This window comes from Mobula birostris, chromosome 22, assembly GCF_030028105.1.
Source record: "Mobula birostris isolate sMobBir1 chromosome 22, sMobBir1.hap1, whole genome shotgun sequence".
Classification (NCBI taxonomy): domain Eukaryota; kingdom Metazoa; phylum Chordata; class Chondrichthyes; order Myliobatiformes; family Myliobatidae; genus Mobula; species Mobula birostris.
The window spans coordinates 60,544,999-60,568,800 of NC_092391.1; the positions used below are offsets into that span (position 1 = coordinate 60,544,999).

Consider the following 23,802-nt stretch of genomic DNA (forward strand, 5'->3'; position numbering starts at 1 on the left):
GCCTTGCTCAAGGACACAGCAGATTCCCTCGGCTGGGGCTTGAACTCACGACCTTCAGGTAGCCAGTCCAATGCCTTAACCACTTGGCCACGTGCCCACTTTTTTAAATTAAAAAGTCCAAAAACAGAAATAATATTTTAAAAAGTGAGGTAGTGTTTAGGGGTTTAATGTCCATTTAGAGATCAGATGGCAGAGGCGAAGAAGCTGTTGCTGAATCATTGAGTGTGTGCCTTCAGGCTCCTGTACCTCCTTCCTGCTGGTAACAATGAGAAGAGGGCATGTCCTGGGTGATGGGGGTCCTTAATGATGGACGCTGCCTCTCTGAGGCACCAATCCTTGAAGATATCTTGGATGCTATGGAGGCCAGTACCCAAGATGGAGCTGACTGATTTTACAACTTTCTGCAGCTTCTTTCGATCCTATGCAGTTGCCCCTCCCCCCAATCCAGACAGTGATGCAGCCTGTCAGAATGTTTTCAACGCAAAGATTCAGTTAAGTTTTATTTGAGTATTTAGGACACTTCAAAAACAACACAAAGCTGGCTGGTGGTGTAGTGGCAACAGCTCTGGACTTTGAGCCGAGTGGTCCTGGGTTCGAATTCCGCTGGCTCCTTGCACATTTGCCATCCGTGCTATCTTGAGCTAGAAACCCGACCTCGTAAAAAACTGTCAAAAAAGAAATGGCAAAAATGCTGCCCGAAGTGCTGCAAGGCGCGAAAAGGAACAACAACAACAAAAACACCACAAGTGAAAATATCTTTTAAAAAGTGCAGAGGCCAGAAATCTGAAATAAAAACTGAAAATGCTGGAAAAACTCAGCAGGTGAGACTGCATCAGTGGCGAGAGGAACAGTTAACAATCCTGATCTGGGACCATTTCATCAGAACTGGGGAAGAAAGAAACAAACTAGTCTGGCTAACAGATAAGACGGAGGAGGGTAACATGTAAAACAAAGGCAGTATCTCTGTAGGAAATGATATGGCCATGACGTGCAGTTATGTTCCTCTGGCTGAGCAATCTGTTGCTAATATTGCAAAGTCTGTGAACTGTCATGCCTGACTACAAATGGGGTTATAGAGTACTGCAGCAGAGAAATAGGCCTTTCAGCCCATCCATTCTGTGCTGAACTGTTAGTCTGCCTATTGACCTGGTCCATTGCTCTCCATTCAACATGTACTTATTCATACTTCTCTTAAGTGCCAGGGGCAGGTGAGGAGGTTGGCACGGGTGCAGAAATGCTCAGCCCTGAGACACCAAGCCAGGTCATTTGATTCCAAACAATTGGTTTATTGATCATTACAGAATGTCTCTCTGGTGCTTTCCAATCCCTCCTATCCTTCCCCTTTTCCCAACCATGATTCCCCACTCTCTGCCCCCTTCCCATTCTCAGTGCAAAATAGAGACCCATATCATGTTAATCATCACTCACATATGTCACGGAATTTATTTTTGTTTTGCGACAGTGGTACAGTGCAATATGTAAACTTACTTCAGTGCTGTATAAAGGTCACAGGCACCCTGTCTATATATCCTATCATGCTGCCCTGATAGTAGGATTTACAGTACAGGCAACCTGGATTCAATTCCTGCCACTGCCTGTAAGGAGTTTGTACATTCTCCCCTTGAATGCGTGAGCTTTCTCTGGGTGCCAAATAAGAGAAAATCTGCAGCTGCTGGAAATCAAATACACACAAAATGTTGGAGGAACTCAGTAGGCCAGGCAGCATCTATGGGAAAGAGTAAACAGTCAACATTTTGGGCCAAGTCCTGAAGGAGGAGTGGTGGAGGAGGCCAAACATTTTAATTCCGATTCCCAATCCTGTCCCAACGTGTGGATCCGTTGCCTCTTCTTGTGCCAAGATGAGGCCACTCTCAGAGTGGAGGAGTAAGAGCTGATATTCCATCTCGGTAGCCTCTAGTGGCCTAATGGCATAAATATTGATTTCTCCTTCCAGTGACCAAATTTTCCCTCCCCCCACTCCCCTTCCTCTATTCCTTTCACTCCTTGTCACCTGCCTCTCCTCCCTCCCTTTCTCCTATTGTCCACTCTAGTCTCCTATCAGATTCTTTCTTCTCCAGCCCTTGACCTTTCCCACCTGCCTAGCTTCACCTATCACCTTCCAGCTTGCCTCTCTCTCCTCCCCTCATCTTCTTATTCTGGCATCTTCCCCCTTCCTTTCCAATCCTGAAGAAGAGCCTTGGCCTGAACATCAACGGTTTATTAATTTCTATAGATCCTGGCTGACCTGCTGAGTTCCTCAAACATTTTGTGTGTGTGTTGATTCCAATTACTTGTTGGGATTTGAGATTAGTTTTTCCATATCAAAAATACTATCATCTGGGTGCATACCATTGATTGAACGCCAGGCGATCCTATAAGAGGAGGGGTTTGTAGATTTAGATAAAGAATGGAAACAAAGATAAAGGTATCATTAAACCAGTTTGGCAATCTGTTTAAGGAATGAGAAGCTAGAGGAAATGGTTGAGGTAAGTACGATAACAACATTCAAAAGACATTTGGACAGGTGCCTGGTTAGGACAGGTTTAGAGGGTTATGGGTCAAATGGGACCATCGTAGTTGGGCTTCTTGCTTGGTGTGAGCCAATTGTGCCTTAAAGTCCAATTCTGTGCTGTATGACTCCATGCAGTTTTGCTGAGGTGTGTATTATATCACTTAGTTGAATTTAATTTCTCCAGCTGCTGTAATGGTTTCTTGACTATTTCTGGGAATAATACAGAAGGTGCAGGATCAGTTCATTCTAAAGAGGAAGAAGGATTCTAAGGGGCGACCATGGATGACAAGGGAAGTCAAGGACAGTATAAAAATAAATGAGAGGAAGAATAACATAGCAAGGATGAGCGGGAAGCCAGAGGATTGGGAGATTTTTCAGGAGCAACAGAAGATAACTAAAAAGGCAATACGGGGGGTGAAAGATGAGGTACGAAGGTAAGCAGGCCAAGAATATAAGGGAGAATAGTAAAACCTTCTTTAGGTATGTGAAGAGGAAAAAATTAGTTAAGACCAAAGTTGGGCCCTTGAAGACAGAAACGGGTGAAATTATTATGGGGAACAAGGAAATGGCAGACGAGCTGAACAGGTACTTTGGATCTGTCTTCACTAGGGAAGACACAAACAATCTCCCAGATGTAATAGTGGCCAGAGGACCAAGGGTAATGGAGGAGCTGAAGGAAATTCGCATCAGGCAGAAAATGGAGTTGGGTAAACTGATGGGACTGAAGGCTGATAAATCCCCAGGGCCTGATGGTCTGCATCCCAGGGTACTTAAGGAGGTGGCTCTAGAAATCGTGGACGCATTGTTAATCATTTTCCAATGTTCTATAGATTCAGGATCAGTTCCTGCGGATTGGAGGGTAGCTAATGTTATCCCACTTTTTAAGAAAGGAGGGAGAGAGAAAACAGGCAATTATAGACCAGTTAGTCTGACATCAGTGGTGGGGAAGATGCTGGAGTCAATTATAAAAGATGAAACAGCAGTATATTTGGATAGCAGTAGCAGGATAAGTCTGAGTCAGCATGGATTTACGAAGGGGAAATCATGCTTGACTAATCTTCTGGTTTTTTTTTTGAGGATGTAACTATGAAAATGGACATGGGAAAGCCAGTGGATGTAGTGTACCTAGACTTTCAGAAAGCCTTTGATAAGGTCCCACATAGGAGATTAGTGGGCAAAATTAGAGAAAATGCTATTGGGGGTAGGATACTGACATGGATAGAAAATTGGTTGGCAGACAGGAAACAAAGAGTAGGTATTAACGAGTCCTTTTCAGAATGGCAGGCTGTGACTAGTGGGGTACCGCAAGGCTCGGTGCTGGGACCGCAGCTATTTACAATATACATTAATGATTTAGATGAAGAGATTAAAAGTAACATTAGCAAATTTGCAGATGACACAAAACTGGGTGACAGTGTGAAATGTGGGGAGGATGTTATGAGAATACAGGGTGACTTGGACAGGTTGGGTGAGTGGGCAGATGCAGTTTAATGTGGATAAATGTGAGGGTAATCCACTTTGGTGGCAAGAACAGGAAGGCAGATTACTATCTGAATAGTGTCAAGTTAGGAAAAGGGGAAGTACAATGAGATCTGGGTGTCCTTGTTCATCGGTCACTGAAAGTAAGCATTCAGGCACAGCAGGTAGTGAAGAAAGCTAATGGCATGTTGACCTTCATAACAAGGGGAGTTGAGTATAGGAGCAAAGAGGTCCTCCTGCAGTTGTACAAGGCCCTGGTGAGACCCCACCTGGAGTACTGTGTGCAGTTTTGGTCTCCAGATTTGAGGAGGGTCTTTCTTGCTATGGAGAGAATGCAGCATAGGTTTACTGGGTTAATTCCCAGGATGGCAGAAATGTCATATATTGAAAGATTGGAGCGACTGGGCTTGTATACACTGGAATTTAGAAGAATGAGAGGGGATCTGATTGAAACATATAAGATTATTAATGCATTGGACATGCTAGAGGCAGGAAACATGTTCCTGATGTTGGGAGAGTTGAGAACAAGAGGTCACAGTTTAAGAATAAGGGGTAGACCATTTAGAACAGAGTTGAGGAAAAACTTTTTCATACAGAGGATTGTGGATCTGTGGAATGCTCTGCCTCAGAAGGCAGTGGAGGCCAATTCTCTGGATTCTTTCAAGAAAGAGTTAGATAGAGTTCTTAAAGATAGTGGAGTCAAGGGATATGGGGAGAAGGCAGAGAACAGGGTACTGATTGTGGATGATCAGCCATGATCACAGTGAATGGTGGTACTGGCTCGAAGGGCCAAATGGCCTACTCCTGCACCTATTGTCTATTGACTTGGGTCCCTGGATCAGTGGTCTAGGCCTTTGCATGCTAATTTCACCATTTAATCAGTGAAGAGCACCCCTGTTTTATTTATTTATCTATTGATTGAGATTCAGTGCGGAACAGGTACAATCAGCCCTTCAAGATGCAATGCCCAGAAATCCCCCCGATTTAATCCTAGTCTAATCATGGGACAATTTACAAGACCGATTAACCTACTGACCAGTACTTCTATGGAATGTGGGAGAAGACCACAGCGCCTGGCGTTCACAGGGAGAACGTACAAGCTCCTCTCAGGCTGTACTGGGAATTGAACCCGAGTCGCAGATACTGCAGAGTGGTGTACTACGCTACCGTAGTGGCCCTTTCTGTGTAGTTTTAACCATGGACCTCCAAGAGGACCACAACCTTGTCGTGGTTCAGAGGCTTTCATGCCCCAATGACTCAGAGAGCTATATTGACTGGAGTCAGGGATTTGTCACCCATACCAAACAGGTTAAGGTGTAGAGGCCAGACTAAGAGTGGTCCTTCAGGTTTGGGGGTTCAGCTCAGGGTTAACAACCCTGACTGGTAAAACAGGATAGTTATGGAAACAGAAATGAGGAATTCTTCTACATCTGAATACGACAGTGTTCCTGAGTCTCCATCCAGGACTTGCATGATTGACCATAGTGAAAACAGAGAGGTTCTGACATGTTGAAGGAAGCCCTGAACACCACCAGAGATGGAGGACCTACATTGCTGCCATAAACATCAGTAGCGTAATGGGCAGTAAGTTAAGTCCCAGATAGGGATTGACTCGTGTAAGTGTATATTTCATTTGAGATTTAATCTTGTGTGTTTTCCTACAGATGCAACGCCACGTACTCTGAGCTGACATCCACTGTGGCCATCCACCCAACGAGTGCTGAGGAGGTGAATAAGTTGAACATCACGAAGCGTTCAGGTTTGGATGCTACTGTCACAAGTTGCTGAGGTTAAACGTCATCCCTGAACCAACTGGCACACCACAAACTCTCCAGCATTGACGTAAAAGCCCACACGGGAGAACCAAACATGGCTGAAACATGCTGTTTTAAATCAGAACCATGGTTGGCATTCAGTATTGCCTTCAAAAGCTCAGCCTTGTGGCCAGAGCAAAGCAAAGAACTAACACTAAATGAACTGAACATAGTCTTTAAATATCTTTATGTAATTCAACAATATACAAATATTTTGTATGCCGTCCTCTGTGTGAAATGATACGTGAAATGGAAGAGGTTGTGGGGTTCAATGGGGGGGAGCAGACATGTAAAAACAGATACATCTGCTAACTCAGCCAGCAGAGGGGGATATCTGGATGGGACAACATTGTTATCCGGTGATGAGAAAGAGAATGGCATTTGCAGGTGTGCTTTGACAAATTGCGGGGCATCGATTGTGCTTGTTCACCTGCAAGATGCAGAGGTCATTGCAACACACACAAAATGGTGGAGGATCTCAACAGGTCAGGCAGCGTCTATGGAGAGGGATAAACAGTTAATGTTTTGGGGCGAGCCACTTCATCGGGACTCATTGGGTCTTGGCCTGAAATGTTGACTGTTTATTCCCTTCCATAGATGCTGCCTGACCTGCTGAGTTCCTTCGGCGTGAGTTGCTCTGGATTCCCATGCAGAATCTCGTGTTTAGGATTTACACACATTGGTTGCTTTACACACTTGCTCACCACCTGTTGATGGGAATGTCTGTCAGGAAAGGTTGAATACACAGTACTGTGCAAAAGTCTTCGGCACATTAATATAGCTAGGGTGCCTATGACGTTTGCACAGCACTGTATTTATCAACATGGAACAGAGAGTGAGTTTGTAAATCTGGTGGGAGCAAAGGATGTTGGGAATGGTGAGGGTGGAGGTAATGTGTGTATATATTTTTTCTTCTACCCAAAGTGATTTTCTGTTTCAAAGGCCAGAGTTTTGTGGTGTGCTCGTCAGGGATGACTGGGGAGAAGGGGGTCAAGGTGGTTTGACTCATGTTGTAGGCTGGCAATGTACTATATGTGCATGCCACATCATAGCCAGGTTGTGCAAATGCCAGTTCATGATGACTTGTTTGTAAACCCATTTCATGGGAAAGGCAGGTCTGATAATGTGGCATTTATATAATTATTATAATATATGTGTATTGAATAAAATGATATTTCATCTGTTGCTTGGAGCTTGTCTGATGTTCTCATGAAGCTATGAATTATGGAGAAAAATGTTTAACATAGGTGTTGATGCCGGCTGGTGGTGCAGTGAGATCAGCGCTGGACTCCAGAGCGAAGGTTTCCAAGTTCAAATCCAGGTCGGGCCACCCCCGAGCACATTTTCCATCCGTGCCGGGTTGAATGTCGAGCTAGCCACTCGGCCTCGTAAAAAATACAAGGGTCGAGTCAGGAATGTTCATAACATGACCCGGTTAATCTTAACACCACGTGCCAGCCAAGAATGGTACGACACGCTTAAAAAAAAATAGGTGTTGATGCACACTGGGAAGCACAGAATGCTTTTCTATAAACTGAGGACAAACAGGATTCTGTTGTTGGATGTTGCAGTGTTCCCCAAGCTTGGTAATTAGCTTGCAGATGTTTCATCACCCGTCAGGACAGCCTCAGTGGCAGTTGCTGGTGCTTCACTCTGGGAAAGCTTGCATTTATATAGCACCCTCTCCCGCCCTGTTCGCTTGCCTCAGTCCCGACTGGCTACTCCTTCAGCTGATCTTTAATTCCATTAGCTCGCGTTTCTTTGGCTGTTAGGGATATGGTGATGGTGACCATTTCAAGATGTTTGTTTATGGAGTTAACAGGAACATTTACAGGAACACAAACTGGCAGTACGGAGACATGATCCACTGTTAATGATCTTAGTACACAAAGACCATAAGATATAGGAGCAGAATTAGGCCATTTGGCCCATTGAGTCTGCTCTGGCATTTCATCATTGCTGATCCATTTTCCCTCTCTATCCCAATCTCCTGCTTTCTCCCCGTGTCCCTTCATGCCCTGATCAATCAAGAATCTTTCAACCTCTGCCTTAAATATATGTAAAAACTTGGCCTCCTCAGCTGCCTGTGGCAACAAATTCCACAGATTCACCACTCTCTGGCTGAAGAAATTACTCCTCATCTCCATTCTAAAAGAACGTCCCTCTATTCTGAGGCTGTGTCCTCTGGTCCTAGACCCTCCCACCTTAGGAAACATCCTCTCCATATCCACTCTATCGAGGCCTTTCAACATTCAATAGGTTTGAATGAGGTCACCCCTCATTCTTCTAAATTCCAGTGAATACAGGCCCAGAGCCACCAAATGCATATGACAAGCCGTTCAATCCTGGAATCATTTTTGTGAACCTCCTTTGCACCCTCTCCATTATCAGCACATCTTTTCTAAGATAAGGGGCACAAACCTGCTCACACTACAAGTGAGGCCTCACCAGTGCTTTATAAAGCCTCAACATTACATCCTTGCTTTTATATTCTAGTCCTCTTGAAACCAATGCTAACATCACATTTGCCTCCTCACCGCCGACTCAACCTGCAAATTAACCTTTAGGGACTCCTGCATGAGGACTTCCAAGTCCCTTTGCGTCTCAGTTTTTTGTATTTTCTCTCCATTTAGAAAATGTCTACCCTTTTATTTATTCTAGCAAAGTGTATGACCATACATTTCCCGACACTGTCTTCCATCTGCTACGTCTTTGCCCATTCTCCTAATCTGTCTAAGTCCTTTGTAGCCTCTCTACTTCCCCAAAACTACTCCCTCCACCTGTCTTCGTTTCACCCACAAACTTTGCCACAAAGCCATCAATTCCACCATCCAAGTCATTGATGTATAACGTAAAAATGGGTGGCCCCAACACAGACCCATGTAGAACACCACAAGTCACTGGCAGCCAACCATAAAAAGGCTCCCTTTATTCCCATTCTTTGCCTCCTGTCAATCAACCACTGCTTTATTCATGCTAGTATCTTTCCTGTAATACCAGGACTCTTAAATTGTTAAGCAGCCTCATGTGCAGCACCTTGTCAAAGGCCGTCTGAAAAAACAAATACAGAACATCAATCAATTCTCCTTTGTCTCTCCTACTTGTTATTTCTTCAAAGAATTCCAACAGAATTGTTAGGCATGATTTTCCCTTAAGGAAACCATGCTGACACTGGCCTATTATATCATGTGCCTCCAATTACCCCGACAATTCCTTAACAATTGACTCCATTCCAGAATTCTAGTGATTCTTGAAAGATCATTACTAATGCCTCCACAAACTCTTCAACCACCTACTACAGACCCTGGGTGTATATCATCTGTTTTGGGTGACTTATCTACCTTCAAACCTTACAATTTCCCAAGAACCTTCTCCCAAGTAATGGTAACTTCACACACTTCTGAACCCTAACACTCTCGAACTTTCAGCATATTGCTAGTGTCTTCCACAGTGAAGACTGATTCAAAATACTTATTCAGTTTGTCTGCCACTTCCTTGCCCCCATTACTACCTCCCTAGCATCGTTTTCCGGCGGTCCAATATCCACTCTCTCCTCTCGTTTACACTTTATGTATCTGAAGAAACTTTTGGTATCCTCTTTAATATTATTGGCTAACTTACTTTTGTATTCCAGGTTTGCCTATTCTTTCCCTCACTGGTACGTAACATGGGCAGCAATCCAGAGAGGTCCTGTTTATCAGCTTTTACTGAGCTCTCTAAAATCTCTCTTCAGGACCTCCTCATCTTGTCTATCTATATCGTCATTGCCAATATGTACCAAAACTTTTGGCTGCCCATCCTCACCCTTGAGAATGCCATGGACCCTATCTGAGACATACCTGAACCTGGCACCTGGGAGGCAGCATACCATCTGGGTGTTTCTATTGCACACAAAGAATCTCGTCTCTGTTCCTCGGACTGTGGAATCTCCTATCACCACTGCTGTCCTCTTCACCTCTCTGCTCTTCTGAGCTTCAATACCAGAGAGCCGGTCACTGTGGCTCCCCGCTGATAGCTCATCCCCCTCAACAGTATCTATATCTAAAGAGGTATAGTTATAATTCAGGGGAATGGCCACAGGTGTAATCTGTACCGGCTATGCATTACCCTTCCTTTCTCCTGACAGTCACCCAGTTACCTGTCCTCTTCAACCTAGGGTGACTACCTCCCTGTAGCTCCTATCTGTCACCTCCTCATTCCCCCATATGAGCCAAAGGTCATCGAGCTGCAGCTCCAGTTTCTTAACATGGTCTTAAAAGAATTGCAGCTCACTGCACCTGGTGCAGATGTTTTCCAGGATGCTGGAGGTCTCCCAGGACTCTCACATCCCACGCGCGGTACAAAACGCTGTCCCTGCAGCTATTCTCACTACACTACTATGTCTGAGCAGAGGAAGGATGAGCATATAGGAACAAAAAAGAAACTTACCAGATGTTTTTCCTCGCCAAAGCCATCCTAAACACTGCCAACTCAAAACAATGGCCACCCCACTTGCATTAGTTTTATTCGGTCTTTCTAATGAATCCTGCTGGGTGATTGGTTGCAGTGTAACTCTGAGAAACTGCTGCAAAGCTCTGCCTTTTAAATCTTGATCATGGGCCTGATTGAAAAGGTAGCTCTCTTCACGTTTCAAAGTTGCTGGTGAACGCAGCAGGCCAGGCAGCATCTGTAGGAAGAGGTGCAGTCAACGTTTCAGGCCGAGACCCTTCGTCAGGACTAACTGAAGGAAGAGTGAGTAAGGGATTTGAAAGTTGGAGGGGGAGGGGGAGATCCAAAATGATAGGAGAAGACAGGAGAGGGAGGAATGGAGCCAAGAGCTGGACAGGTGATAGGCAAAAGGGGATACAAGAGGATCATGGGACAGGAGGTCCGGGAAGAAAGACAAGGGGTGGGGGGACCCAGAGGATGGGCAAGAGGTATATTCAGAGGGACAGAGGGAGAAAAAGGAGAGTGAGAGAAAGAATGTGTGCATAAAAATAAGTAACAGATGGGGTACGAGGGGGAGGTGGGGCCTTAGCGGAAGTTAGAGAAGTCGATGTTCATGCCATCAGGTTGGAGGCTATCCAGATAGAACATAAGGTGTTGTTCCTCCAACCTGAGTGTGGCTTCATCTTTACAGTAGAGGAGACCATGGATAGACATGTCAGAATGGGAATGGGATGTGGAATTAAAATGTGTGGCCACTGGGAGATCCTGCTTTCTCTGGCGGACAGAGCGTAGATGTTCAGCAAAGCGGTCTCCCAGTCTGCGTCGGGTCTCGCCAATATATAAAAGGCCACATCGGGAGCACCGGACGCAGTATATCACCCCAGTCGACTCACAGGTGAAGTGTTGCCTCACCTGGAAGGATTGTTTGGGGCCCTGAATGGTGGTAAGGGAGGAAGTGTAAGGGCATGTGTAGCACTTGTTCCGCTTACATGGATAAGTGCTAGGAGGGAGATCAGTGGGGAGGGATGGGGGGGACGAATGGACAAGGGAGTTGCGTAGGGAGCAATCCCTGCGGAATGCAGAGAGAGGGGGGGAGGGAAAGATGTGCTTAGTGGTGGGATCCCGTTGGAGGTGGCGGAAGTTACGGAGAATAATATGTTGGACCCGGAGGCTGGTGGGGTGGTAGGTGAGGACCAGGGGAACCCTATTCCTAGTGGGGTGGCGGGAGGATGGAGTGAGAGCAGATATACGTGAAATGGGGGAGATGCGTTTAAGAGCAGAGTTGATAGTGGAGGAAGGGAAGCCCCTTTCTTTAAAAAAGGAGGACATCTCTCTCGTCCTAGAATGAAAAGCCTCATCCTGAGAGCAGATGCGGCGGAGACGGAGGAATTGTGAGAAGGGGATGGCGTTTTTGCAAGAGACAGGGTGAGAAGAGGAATAGTCCAGATAGCTGTGAGAGTCAGTAGGCTTATAGTAGACATCAGTGGATAAGCTGTCTCCAGAGACAGAGACAGAAAGATCTAGAAAGGGGAGGGAGGTGTCGGAAATGGACCAGGTAAACTTGAGGGCAGGTTGAAAGTTGGAGGCAAAGTTCCAGGTAAACAGGTAAAGTTCCATTTCCAACACTTCCCTCCCCTTTCTAGATCTTTCTGTCTCTGTCTCTGGAGACAGCTTATCCACTGATGTCTACTATAAGCCTACTGACTCTCACAGCTATCTGGACTATTCCTCTTCTCACCCTGTCTCTTGCAAAAACACCATCTCCTTCTCGCAATTCCTCCGTCTCCGCCACATCTGCTCTCAGGATGAGGCTTTTCATTCTAGGACGAGAGAGATGTCCTCCTTTTTTAAAGAAAGGGGCTTCCCTTCCTCCACTATCAACTCTGCTCTTAAACGCATCTCCTCCATTTCACGTACATCTGCTCTCACTCCATCCTCCCGCCACCCCACTAGGAATAGGGTTCCCCTGGTCTCACCTACCACCCCACCAGCCTCCGGGTCCAACCTATTATTCTCCGTAACTTCCGCCACCTCCAATGGGATCCCACCACTAAGCACATCTTTCCCTCCCCCCGCCTTCTGCATTCCGCAGGAATCGCTCCCTACGCAACTCCCTTGTCCATTCATCCCCCCATCCCTCCCCACTGATCTCCCTCCTGGCACTTATCCGTGTAAGCGGAACAAGTGCTACACATGCCCTTACACTTCCTCCCTTACCACTATTCAGGGCCCCAAACAATCCTTCCAGGTGAGGCAACACTTCACCTGTGAGTCGACTGGGGTGATATACTGCGTCCGGTGCTCCCGATGTGGCCTTTTATATATTGGCGAGACCCGACGCAGACTGGGAGACCGCTTTGCTGAACATCTACACTCTGTCCGCCAGAGAAAGCAGGATCTCCCAGTGGCCACACATTTTAATTCCACATCCCATTCCCATTCTGACATGTCTATCCACGGTCTCCTCTACTGTAAAGATGAAGCCACACTCAGGTTGGAGGAACAACACCTTATATTCCGTCTGGGTAGCCTCTAACCTGATGGCATGAACATTGACTTCTCTAACTTCCGCTAAGGCCCCACCTCCCCCTCGTACCCCATTTGTTACTTATTTTTATGCACACATTCTTTCTCTCACTCTCCTTTTTCTCCCTCTGTCCCTCTGAATATACCTCTTGCCCATCCTCTGGGTCCCCCCCCCCCTTGTCTTTCTTCCCGGACCTCCTGTCCCATGATCCTCTTGTATCCCCTTTTGCCTATCACCTGTCCAGCTCTTGGCTCTATCCCTCCCCCTCCTGTCTTCTCCTATCATTTTGGATCTCCCCCTCCCCCTCTAACTTTCAAATCCCTTACTCACTCTTCCTTCAGTTAGTCCTGACGAAGGGTCTCGGCCTGAAACGTTGACTGCACCTCTTCCTACAGATGCTGCCTGGCCTGCTGCGTTCACCAGCAACTTTGATGTGTGTTGCTTGAATTTCCAGCATCTGCAGAATTCCTGTTGTTTTCTCTTCACGTTTGCCCACTCAGCAACTGGTTGCATTGCAACTCCGAGAAATTGTCGCAAAGCTCTGCTTCAACCCGAGCAAATTTAAAGAAGATGACATCTGAGCTGTGCCTATCCATACAGTCACCTTACTCACTCACCTCAACACTGAACTGATTAATTTCAAGAACTCTACAATGCATGTTCTCATCCTTATTTGTTTGTTTGTTTGTATTTGCATTTGTATAGTTCGTCTTCTTATGCACATGGTTTGCTTGTCAGTCAGAGGAAAGGTCTTAACCCAAAATGTTGACAGTCCATTTCCCTCTGCAGATGCTGCCTGACCTGCTGAATTCCTTCAGCTTGCTTTTTGCCCTCAACAGGAAAATGAATCTCAGGGTGTATATGGAAACGTAAACAGTATTTACTTTGATAATAAATTTACTTTGAACTTTGAATTAATTGATCTTTCACATATACTCAGTGAATTCCACCTTAAATAGTCTAAGGGTCCTGGCCTCCACCACCCTCGGGCAGAGAATTCCAAAGTTTCACATCCACCTCTGAAGAATTTATTGACTTCTTTGAGACAATGTCGAATTTATTGTCACGGTTCTCAGCAGTGAGAACTCCCAGTCTCTGATATGGTGGAGAAACAGGATTGAGTATGAAATGTATTAAAGACATTAAGTTCAAGTTTATTGTTATCTGACAGTACATATATACAACCAAATGAAACAACATTCCTCTGGACCACAAAGCATATACCACACGCAGCACATAAAACAAAATATTACCACAAATAAGTTAATAAAGTGTAATTCAAAATGCACGTAGCTCGCAGCACACAGCTGGCTGTCCTAGTGACAAGAGCTTGGGGGAGGCAGGGTATGCATTAGTCTCACAGCCTGAGGGAAGTAGACAGTAAGACATAGAGGCAGAATTAGGCCATTCGGCCCATTAAGCCTGCTCTGCCATTCACTATTTCCCTCTTAACCTCATTCTCCTACCTCCTGCCCATATCCCTTCATACCCTGACTAATCAAGAACCTTTCAGCCTCTGACCTAGCCTCCACAGCCGCCTGCGGCAGTGAACTCCACAGAATCACCAACCTCTGGCTAAAGAAATTCCTTCTCATCTTCCTTCTAAATGGACATCCCCCTAATTTGAGTCTTGCTGTCTGGTCCTAGATTCCCCCAACGAAGGAAACATCCTCTCCACGTTCTGTCTGGGTCTTTTCAGCATTCAATAGGTTTCAATGAGAACTCCCTCATTCATCTAAATCCCAGAGCACAGACTTTAATTAGCTAGCTCGTATGATAACCTTTCATTCTTGGAATCATTCTCGTGAACCTCCCCTGAGCCTTCACCAGTGTCAGCACATCCTTTCTTGGATAAGGATAAGGTGTTACCTTGGAAAGGAAATGGCTGGTGGACAGAAGTATGGGGATGATATTTTGGTGTTTAACTATGGAAACTTAATTTGAGATAGAGGAAAAATATTATCTAAGATAGTGTGGTTCACATCTCTATGCACCAAAAAACAGAATGCGCACATTCTTTTTCCAGGAGAAAGGTTTAAAGTGAGACAGGACCTGAGGGGCAACTTCACCTGGAGGGTTATACATATCTGGAATGAGCTGGCCAAAGGGTGTGGTTGAAGGAGGTATGTTTAAAGGGCATTTGGACAGATACATGGATAGGAAAAGTTTAGAGTGATTGGTCGAGATGTGCTGAAGGGCCCATTTCTGCCCTGAATTGCTCTGGGGCTCAAAGTACTGGGATCAGTGTAGACGTGTGGGAGATGAGGCAGTGGGTCAGCCAGCCCATTGGAACAGGACCAATGATGTCAGCAAATCAGGCAAATGAAGGCCCTTCAGCCCAGTGAGCTCTGCTGGCTCACACAGCAATCTTATCATGTCCACTTTCCCACTCTTCCCTGACGGAGTCGTGTTTGAGGTCTACGTGTTTCATTAGAACAGCTGAAGCTGGTGTTCCCTGAGGAAATTCCCCACAGACACTGCCTGAGCTGCTGAGAAATACTTCCATCTCTTTTTATTCTTTCAGGTACAGCTTACCTTCTGGAAATTATAAGGCTGACAACATTCTATTTATGAAGGAAAAATATGCTTCTTGTTTTAGGGATAAGATGGCGCTACTGAAGACTGGTGACAATCTACTGGTGGTTCATAAAGCAAGAAATACAACTAAGTACTTCTTGCATGAACGGTCATTATAACATGGAACTACCAAGGTAGAGCATAGAAACATTCTCTGGATAATAATTGAGTTCTAAAGTAGGGGAGAACACTGAATAAGAGCCAATGGAATAGCTTTCATGGGTACAATTGATTTGCTATTTGGTATGCTGTCAACTGCCCTAGCAGATTTTTACAGATTCATGGGGAAAGCATCGTCATCTGGTATGGAGGGGCCACTGCACAGGATCAGACAAACAGCTGCAGAGGGCTGTAAGCTCAGCCAGCTCCATCATGGCCAGTAGCCTCCCCACCATTGATCATATCTTCAAAAGGTGGTGCATCCATCATTAAGGACCCTCACTACCCAGGATGTGCCCTCTTCTCATTGCTAACATCAGGAAGAAGGTACAGGAGCCTGAAGGCCCACACTCAACGTTATGGGAACGACTTCCCCTCTGCCATCGGATTTCTGAAAGGTCCATGAATCTAAGAGCACTACCTGATGGCATGAACATCGACAGCCTCCAACCTGATGGCATGAACATTGACTTCTCTAACTTCCGTTAATGCCCCACCTCCCCCTCATACCCCATCCCTTATTTGTTATTATTATTTTTTCTCTGTTTTTTCTCCCTCTGTCCCTCTCACTATAACTCCTTGCCCATCCTCTGGGCTACCCTCCCCTTTCTTTCTCCCTAGGCCTCCCATCCCATGATCCTCTCGTATCCCTTTTGCCAATCACCTGTCCAGCTCTTGGCTCCATCCCTCCCCCTCCTGTCTTCTCCTATCATTTTGGATCTCCCCTCCCCCTCCCACTTTCAAATCTCTGACTCACTCTTCCTTCAGTTAGTCCTGACGAAGGGTCTCGACTGAAACGTCAACTGTACCTCTTCCTAGAGATGCTGCCTGGCCTGCTGCGTTCACCAGCACCTTTTATGTGTGTTGCACTACCTCACTATTTGCATTATTTGTTTATCTTTTTTATATATTTCTTATTGTAACTTCAGTAGTTTATTTTCTTTTAGAAATTTAGTAATTTCTTTAAATAGCTCTCTAATGAAAAATTGGACTTTAGACCTCACAATGCATCTTGTTATGATCTTGCACTTTATTGTCTACCTGCAATGCACTTTCCCTGTAACTGTTACACTTTATTCTGCGTTCTGCTATTGTTTTACTTTGTTCTCCCTCAATGCACTGTGTGATCTGTGTGAACAGTCTGCAAGACAGGCTTTTCACTGTATCTTGGTACACGTGACAATAATAAGCCATTTCCATTAGAGACCAACATGTTGTTTACCTTCTTAACAACCTGTTGTACCTGCTTGCTGGCTTTTAGTGATTCATACAGTATACTATCACACCCGAATCCCTCAGGCTTCCAAAATGTGCCTGTATAAGCTGTCTGCAGGTTACAAACACCTAATTTATGGATGTCCCCACATATGAACAGTCCCTCATGATACTAAAGGCAAAAGACCGACGTTCTGAATGTACATTCCTACGAATGGCAGAACTAGTTTCCATTGATCTCCACTTGTACTTACTGCCCATTACACTGCTGATGTTTAAGGCAGCAATGAAGGTCCTCGATCTCTGTTTGTCCTTTCCCATCTTCTCTGACATGCCCAGGTGTGGTTCAGGGTCCTCATTTCTGCTTCTGTGATACGGCGCCAACTTGTCCTTGGTCTCCCGCATTTCCTCCACCCTTCAGGGATCCAGTGAGGTGCTGTCTTGATGATAGAGTCAGTCTCGCTTCTCATCTGTTCTCCACTTCTTCATAGAACATAAAACATAAGACCCTAAGACCATAAATTACAGTAGCAGAATTAGGCCATTTGGCCCATTGGGTTTGTTTGGCCAGTTCAACATGGCTGTTCCATTTCTCTCTCAACCCAAATATTCTGCCTTCTCCCCGCATCCCTTCATGCCCTGACTAATCAAAAAACTATCAACCTCTGCCTTAAATATACCCAATGACTTGGCCTTCACATCTGTCTGTGGCAACAAATTTCACAGATTCACCATTCTCAGACAAGCCCTCAGAGAGATTTGTGTCCTGACGAAGTGTTCTGGCCGGAAACGTTGACTGATCATTTCCGCGGATGCTGCCCGACCTGCTGAGTTCCTCCAGCGTGTGGTGAGTGTTGCTTTGACCCTAGCATCTGCAGAGTATTTTGTCACTCCACAGCGAGAAGGGAGGCCTTTGGGAAGAATGTGATTTATGTTGTAAGGGTGGAACACAGAAGCCAGACTTGTTCTCCCTGCTTGAGTGAAAATTAAGCAAAGATTTCTTTGTGATTACGAGATCACAGGATCAAGATGGGTTCTGACAGGGGAAATAGAAGGAAGCTGTCCCCCCCAATGGAGGAATAAAGACCATAAGACACACTGTAGGACAAAATGAGACCATTCAGCCCATCGTGTCTGCTCTGCTATTCGTCATGGCTGATTTATTTTTCCTCTCAACTCCATTCTCCTCTTAACCTTACTCATCAAGAACCTATCAACTTTGGCTTTAATTATACCCAATAACTTGGCTTCCACAGTCGTCTGTGGCAATGCATTCCATAGATTCACCACCCCCTGGCTAAAGGAATGCCTCCTCATCGCTGTTCTAAACAGATGTCCTTGTATTCTGAAGCTGTGCCCTCTGGTCCTAGACTCCCCCCACTGTTGGAAACATCCTCTCCACGTCCACTCAACCTAGGCCTTTCAATATTCAATAGGTTTCAAAGAGATGTCCCCTCATTCTTCTAAGCTCCAGCAGGTACAGGTCCAGAACCATCAAACGTCCCTCATACATTAACCCTTTCACCCCTGGCATCCTTCTCGTAAACCTCCTCCGTACCCTCTCCAATGCCAGCACGTCTTTGTAAAGTCCAATGCCTTATAAAGTATCAGCATTACATCCTTGCTTTAATGTACTTGTCCCCTTGAAATGAATGGATTTCCTCCTACATTTTGAAGGTGTATGGGTTGGGGTTAGTAAGATGTGGGCATGCGATGTTGGCACGGGAAGCACGGTGACACTTGTGGGCTGCCCCCTGTACACCCTCGGACTGTGTTGGTCGTTGGCGCAAATGATGCATTTCACTGTACAGTACTGTGCAAGAGTTTTCGGCATATATACAGTGGTGCGAGAAAGTTTGTGAACCCTGTTTCTCTATTTCCGCATAAACATGACCTGAAGTGTGATCAGATCTTCACCCAAGTCCTAAAACTAGATAAAGAGAACCCAATTAATTAAATAACACAAAAACATTATACTTGTTCATTTATTTATTGAGAAAAATGATCCAATATTACATGTATCTGTTGGAAAAAGTATGTGAAACTTTGCTTTTAGTAACTGTTGTGATTCTCTTGTACAGCACTAACTTCAACCAAACATTTCTGGTAACTGAATTGAATTGACTTTATTTCTTACGTCCTTCACATACATGAGGAGTAAAAGTCTTTACGTTAGAATGTGCAATGTACAATTTATAGTAATTTGTAATAAATAATAGCTACAACAGGACAGTCAATATAGCATGGAAATACAATTGTATCAGCATGAATTAATCAGTCTGATGGTCTGGTGGAAGAAGCTGTCCGGGAGCCTGTTGGTCCTGGCTTTTATACTGCGGTACCGTTTCCCGAATGGTAGCAGCTGGAACAGTTTGTGGTTGGGGTGACTCGGGTCCCCAGTGATCCTTCGGGCCCTTTTTTCACACCTGTCTTTGTAAATGTCCTGAATAGTGGGAAGTTCACACCTATAGATGCGCTGGGCTGTCCACACCACTCTCTGCAGAGACCTGCAATTGAGGGAAGTACAGTTCCCATACCAGGTAGTGATGCAGACAGTCAGGATGCTCTCAATTGTTCCCCTGTAGAAAATTCTTAGGATTTGGGGGCCCATACCAAACTTTTTCAATTGTCTGAGGTGAAAGAGGCACTATTGTGCTTTTTTCACCACACAGCCGGTATGTACAGACCACGTGAGATCCTTGGTGATGTGTATGCCGAGAAACTTAAAGCTGTCTACCCTCTCAACCCCAGATCCATTGATGTCAATAGGGGTTAGCCTCCTATATTCCTCCTGTAGACCAAAACCAGCTCCTTTGTTTTTGCGACATTGAGGGAGAAGTTGTTTTCTTGACATCACCGTGTCAGGGTGATGACTTCTCTGCAGGCTGCCTTGTTATTATTTGAGATAAGGCCAATCAATGCAGTGCTGTCAGCAAATTTAATTTGCAGATTGGAGCTGTGGGTGGCGACACAGTCGTGTTGTGGCTATTGCATCATCTGTCCATCGGTTGTGTCGGTAGGCGAATTGTAGGGGGTCCAGCTTGGGTGGTAGCAAGCTACAGGTGTAGTCGTTGCCCAGCCTCTCAAAGCACTTGCTTAGTATTGAGACAAGTGCGACCTGATGCCAGTCATTCAGACGTGTTACCTTGGTCTTTTTAGGTACAGGGACAATGGTTGATGGTTTGAAGCAGGAGGGCACTCTAGCTGGGAGATCGGTCTCCCAGAACCAGTCCTGTACATCAGCTTGGAGGAATTTTAGGACATTCTGCCGTACAAAAGTACTTCAACTCTGGGATGTTGATGCGATTCCTTGCATGAACTGCTTGCTTCAGTCCGTCCACAACATTTCTATATACTAAGGTCAGGACTCTGACTTGGCCATTCCAAAACACAAATTTCCTTCTTTTTAAACCATTCTGTTATTGATTTACACTTCCCTTTCAGATCATTGTCTTGTTGCATTATTCAGCTTCTATTAAGCCTTAGGTGACTGCTACCCTGACATTCTCCTGTAAAATGTCTTGATACAATTTTGAATTTATTGTTCCCTCAACACTTGCAAGCAAAGCAGCCCCAAACCATAAAGCTCCTTCCACCTTGCTTCACAGTTGGAATGATGTTTTGGTGTTGGTGTGCAGTGCCCTTTTTCCTCCAAACATAGTGATGTGTATTTCTGTCAAAAAGTTCAATTTTTGTCTTGTCTGTCCACAGAACATTGTAGAACATACAGGTGGTCTTTTGCAAACTTGAGATGTGCAGCAATGATTTTTTGTGGAGCAGTGGTGTCCTCCCATGAACACCATTTTTGCTCATGTTTTCTTATAGTGGACACATGAACAGAGATTTTAGCAAGTTCTATAGATCTGTGCAGGTCTTTTGCTGTTACCCTTAGGTTTTTTTTCATCTCATTCAGCATTGCATGTTGTGCTCTTGGTGTGATCTTTGCAGGATGCCCACTCCTAGGGAGAGTAGCAACAGTAGCACATCCCTTCCATTTATAGACGATTTCTCTTACTGTAGACTGATGAACACTCAGGTCTTTTGAAATGCTTTTGTAGCCTTTTCCAGCTTCATGCATCTCTACAATTCTTCTTCTAAGGTCCTCTGAAAGTTGTTTTTGTCGCGGCATGGTGCATATGAACAGATCTTTCTTGAGAAGAGCAGGCTCTGTTGGAAACCTGACTTTGTGTGTCTTTTTTATAGGGCAGGGCACCTCAGCAACCCACACCTCCATTCTCATCTCATTGATTGCAACGCCTGACTCCAAATAGCTTTTGTAGAAGACATTACCCCAGAAATTCACATACTTTTTCTAACAAATACCAGATCGTTTTTCTCAATCAATAAATGAATAAGTTTCATATTTCTGTGTTGTTTAATTAATTGGATTCTCTTTTTCTAGTTTTAGGATTTGGGTGAAGATCTGATCACATTTTAGGTCATATTTATGCAGAAATAGAGAAAATTCTACAGGGTTCACAACTTTCTAGCACCACTGTATATAGCTAGTGTGCCTGTGACTTTTGCATAGTACTGTATTTGTCAATGTGAAAGGAGAGTGAGTTTGTCAATACGAGGGGTGATTGATATGTTCAGGTAGAAGGAGTCAATTTTAGAAAACCTAGCACATTTATTTTTCCTACACTTACACACAGTCCAGCGGACGTGGAGCATATGGATCCCTTCTTTGTAGAAGTCGGCATCTTGGACCTCCAGAAGTGGTCCACAGCAGGGATGATTGATAAGTTCGTGGCATAAGGTACTGTAGAAGGAGATGAGTTATTAACTTCAAACTTTCTAAACTTTCTCTCGAAGAGTTGAACTACATATGCATGTAACGAGAGCTGTATAACTCATCTACCTTAGGCCACAAACTTATCAATCACCCCTGCTGTGGACCACTTCTACAAAGGAGGGATCTGTATGCTCTACGACCACTGGACTAAGTGTGTAAATGTAGGAGGGGACTATGTTGAAAAATAAATGTGCTAGGTTTTCTAAAATTGACTCCTTTTACCTTAGGCCACGAACTTATCAATCACCCCGCGTGTGGTTCTCTCTGAGAGTGCTAGTGCAGGTAAACGTGAGGCAGGTACAAGAATTTTTAGGAGTGTGGTTCTCCTCTGATAACGCTGTAAACAACATATAGAAATAGACGTCATCTACAAACTCCTAAAAGCCAAAGAAGTGGGAGACAATAGAATTGAAAGGCCAACTGAAGGGGTAGCCAATCAGGACTGAGGCAAGCGAATGGGGGCTGTATAACTGCGAGCACTTCCAGAGAGAAACATCGATAAATGTGCAGTGAGGATGGGCTGTTGACTGGTGAAGAAATGTCTGCAAGCTGATTGCCGATCTTAGTGAACACTACAACATCAGACTGAGGGATTCTGCATTTGATGGAAATGCCTTAGCAATTTGTAGTAATATGGAGATCTGGTTTTACTTATTGAGATGTGCAGGGAAGGTAATCAGGAAGAATTACCATTGTTGCTCTAAACTAACTCAGAATGCAAAGATCATTTGTGACCCATTGAGGGTACGTTGATGTCACGTACAAACTAGCATTCCAAGCAGAATCATTCTGCTTTCCCACAACCTGCCGAATCAACAAAGTCATTCAAATCAAATTCACTTAAAGCATTATATTCTGAGCAAGGATCTTCAACCTGAAGACCAGCGGTTCTGCAGATGCTGGAAATTCAGAGCAACGCTGGTCCTACCTCGTCCCTGTGCTGAAGACGCTGCGCCCCAGTGGCCTCGATGACTACAGACCGGTGGCATTGACCTCCCACATCAGGAAGACCCTGGAGAGACTTGTTCTGGAGCTGCTCCGGTCTATGGTCAGGCCACACTTAGATCCCCTCCAGTTCGCCTACCAGCCCCGACTAGGAGTTGAGGATGCCATCGTTTACCTGCTGAACCGTGTCAACGCCCACCTGGACAAGCCAGCGAGCACTGTGAAGGTCATGTTTTTTGACTTCTCCAGTGCGTTCAACACCACCCGCCCTGCTCTGCTGGGGGAGAAGCTGACAGCGATGCAGGTGGATGCTTCCCTGGTGTCATGGATTCTTGATTACCTGACTGGCAGACCACAGTACGTGTGCTTGCAACACTGTGTGTCCGACAGAGTGATCAGCAGCACTGGGGCTCCACAGGGGACTGTCTTGTCTCCCCTTCTCTTCACCGTTTACACCTCAGCCTTCAACTACTGCACAGAGTCTTGTCATCTTCAGAAGTTTTCTGATGACTGTGCTATAGTTGGATGCATCAGCAAGGGAGATGAGGCTGAGTACAGGGCTATGGTAGGAAACTTTGTCACATGCTGTGAGCGGAATTATCTGCAGCTTAATGTGAAAAAGACTAAGGAGCTGGTGGTAGACCTGAGGAGAGCTAAGGTACTGGTGACCCCTGTTTCCATCTAGGGGGTCAGGGTGGACATGGTGGAGGATTACAAATACCTGGGAATACGAATTGACAATAAACTGGACTGGTCAAAGAACACTGAGGCTGTCTACAAGAAGGGTCAGAGCCATCTCTATTTCCTGAGGAGACTGAGGTCCTTTAACATCTGTCGGACGATGCTGAGGATGTTCTACGAGTCTGTGGTGGCCAGTGCGATCATGTTTGCTGTTGTGTGCTGGGGCAGCAGGCTGAGAGTAGCAGACTCTAACAGAATCAACAAACTCATTCGTAAGGCCAGTGATGTTGTGAGGATGGAACTGGACTCTCTGACGGTGGTGTCTGAAAAGAGGATGCTGTCCAAGTTGCATGCCATCTTGGACAATGTCTCCCACCCACTACATAATGTACTGGTTGGGCACAGGAGTACATTCAGCCAGAGACTCATTCCACCGAGATGCAACACCGAGCGTCATAGTAAGTCATTCCTGCCTGTGGCCATCAAACTTTACAACTCCTCCCTTGGTGGGGTCAGACACCCTGAGCCAATAGGCTGGTCCTGGACTTATTTCCTGGCATAATTTACATATTACTATTTAACTATTTATGGTTTTGTTACTATTTAATTATTTATGGTGCAACTGTAATGAAAACCAATTTCCCCTGGGATCAATAAAGTATGACTATGA

At 45.2% G+C, this 23,802-nt stretch overlaps 1 protein-coding gene across 1 annotated transcript in view; it reads left to right on the forward strand.

The window, feature by feature from the left end:
* The window catches only part of txnrd2.2 (thioredoxin reductase 2, tandem duplicate 2), a 185,422-nt gene extending 178,428 nt beyond the window's left edge, over window positions 1-6,994 (forward strand). Inside the window, exon 16 of the mRNA XM_072240869.1 lies at window positions 5,656-6,994. Coding sequence (XP_072096970.1) covers window positions 5,656-5,779 — 124 coding nt within the window. The 3' untranslated portion in view covers window positions 5,780-6,994. The remainder of the gene's footprint in view (window positions 1-5,655) is intronic.
* The last annotated feature ends 16,808 nt before the right edge of the window (window positions 6,995-23,802 follow it).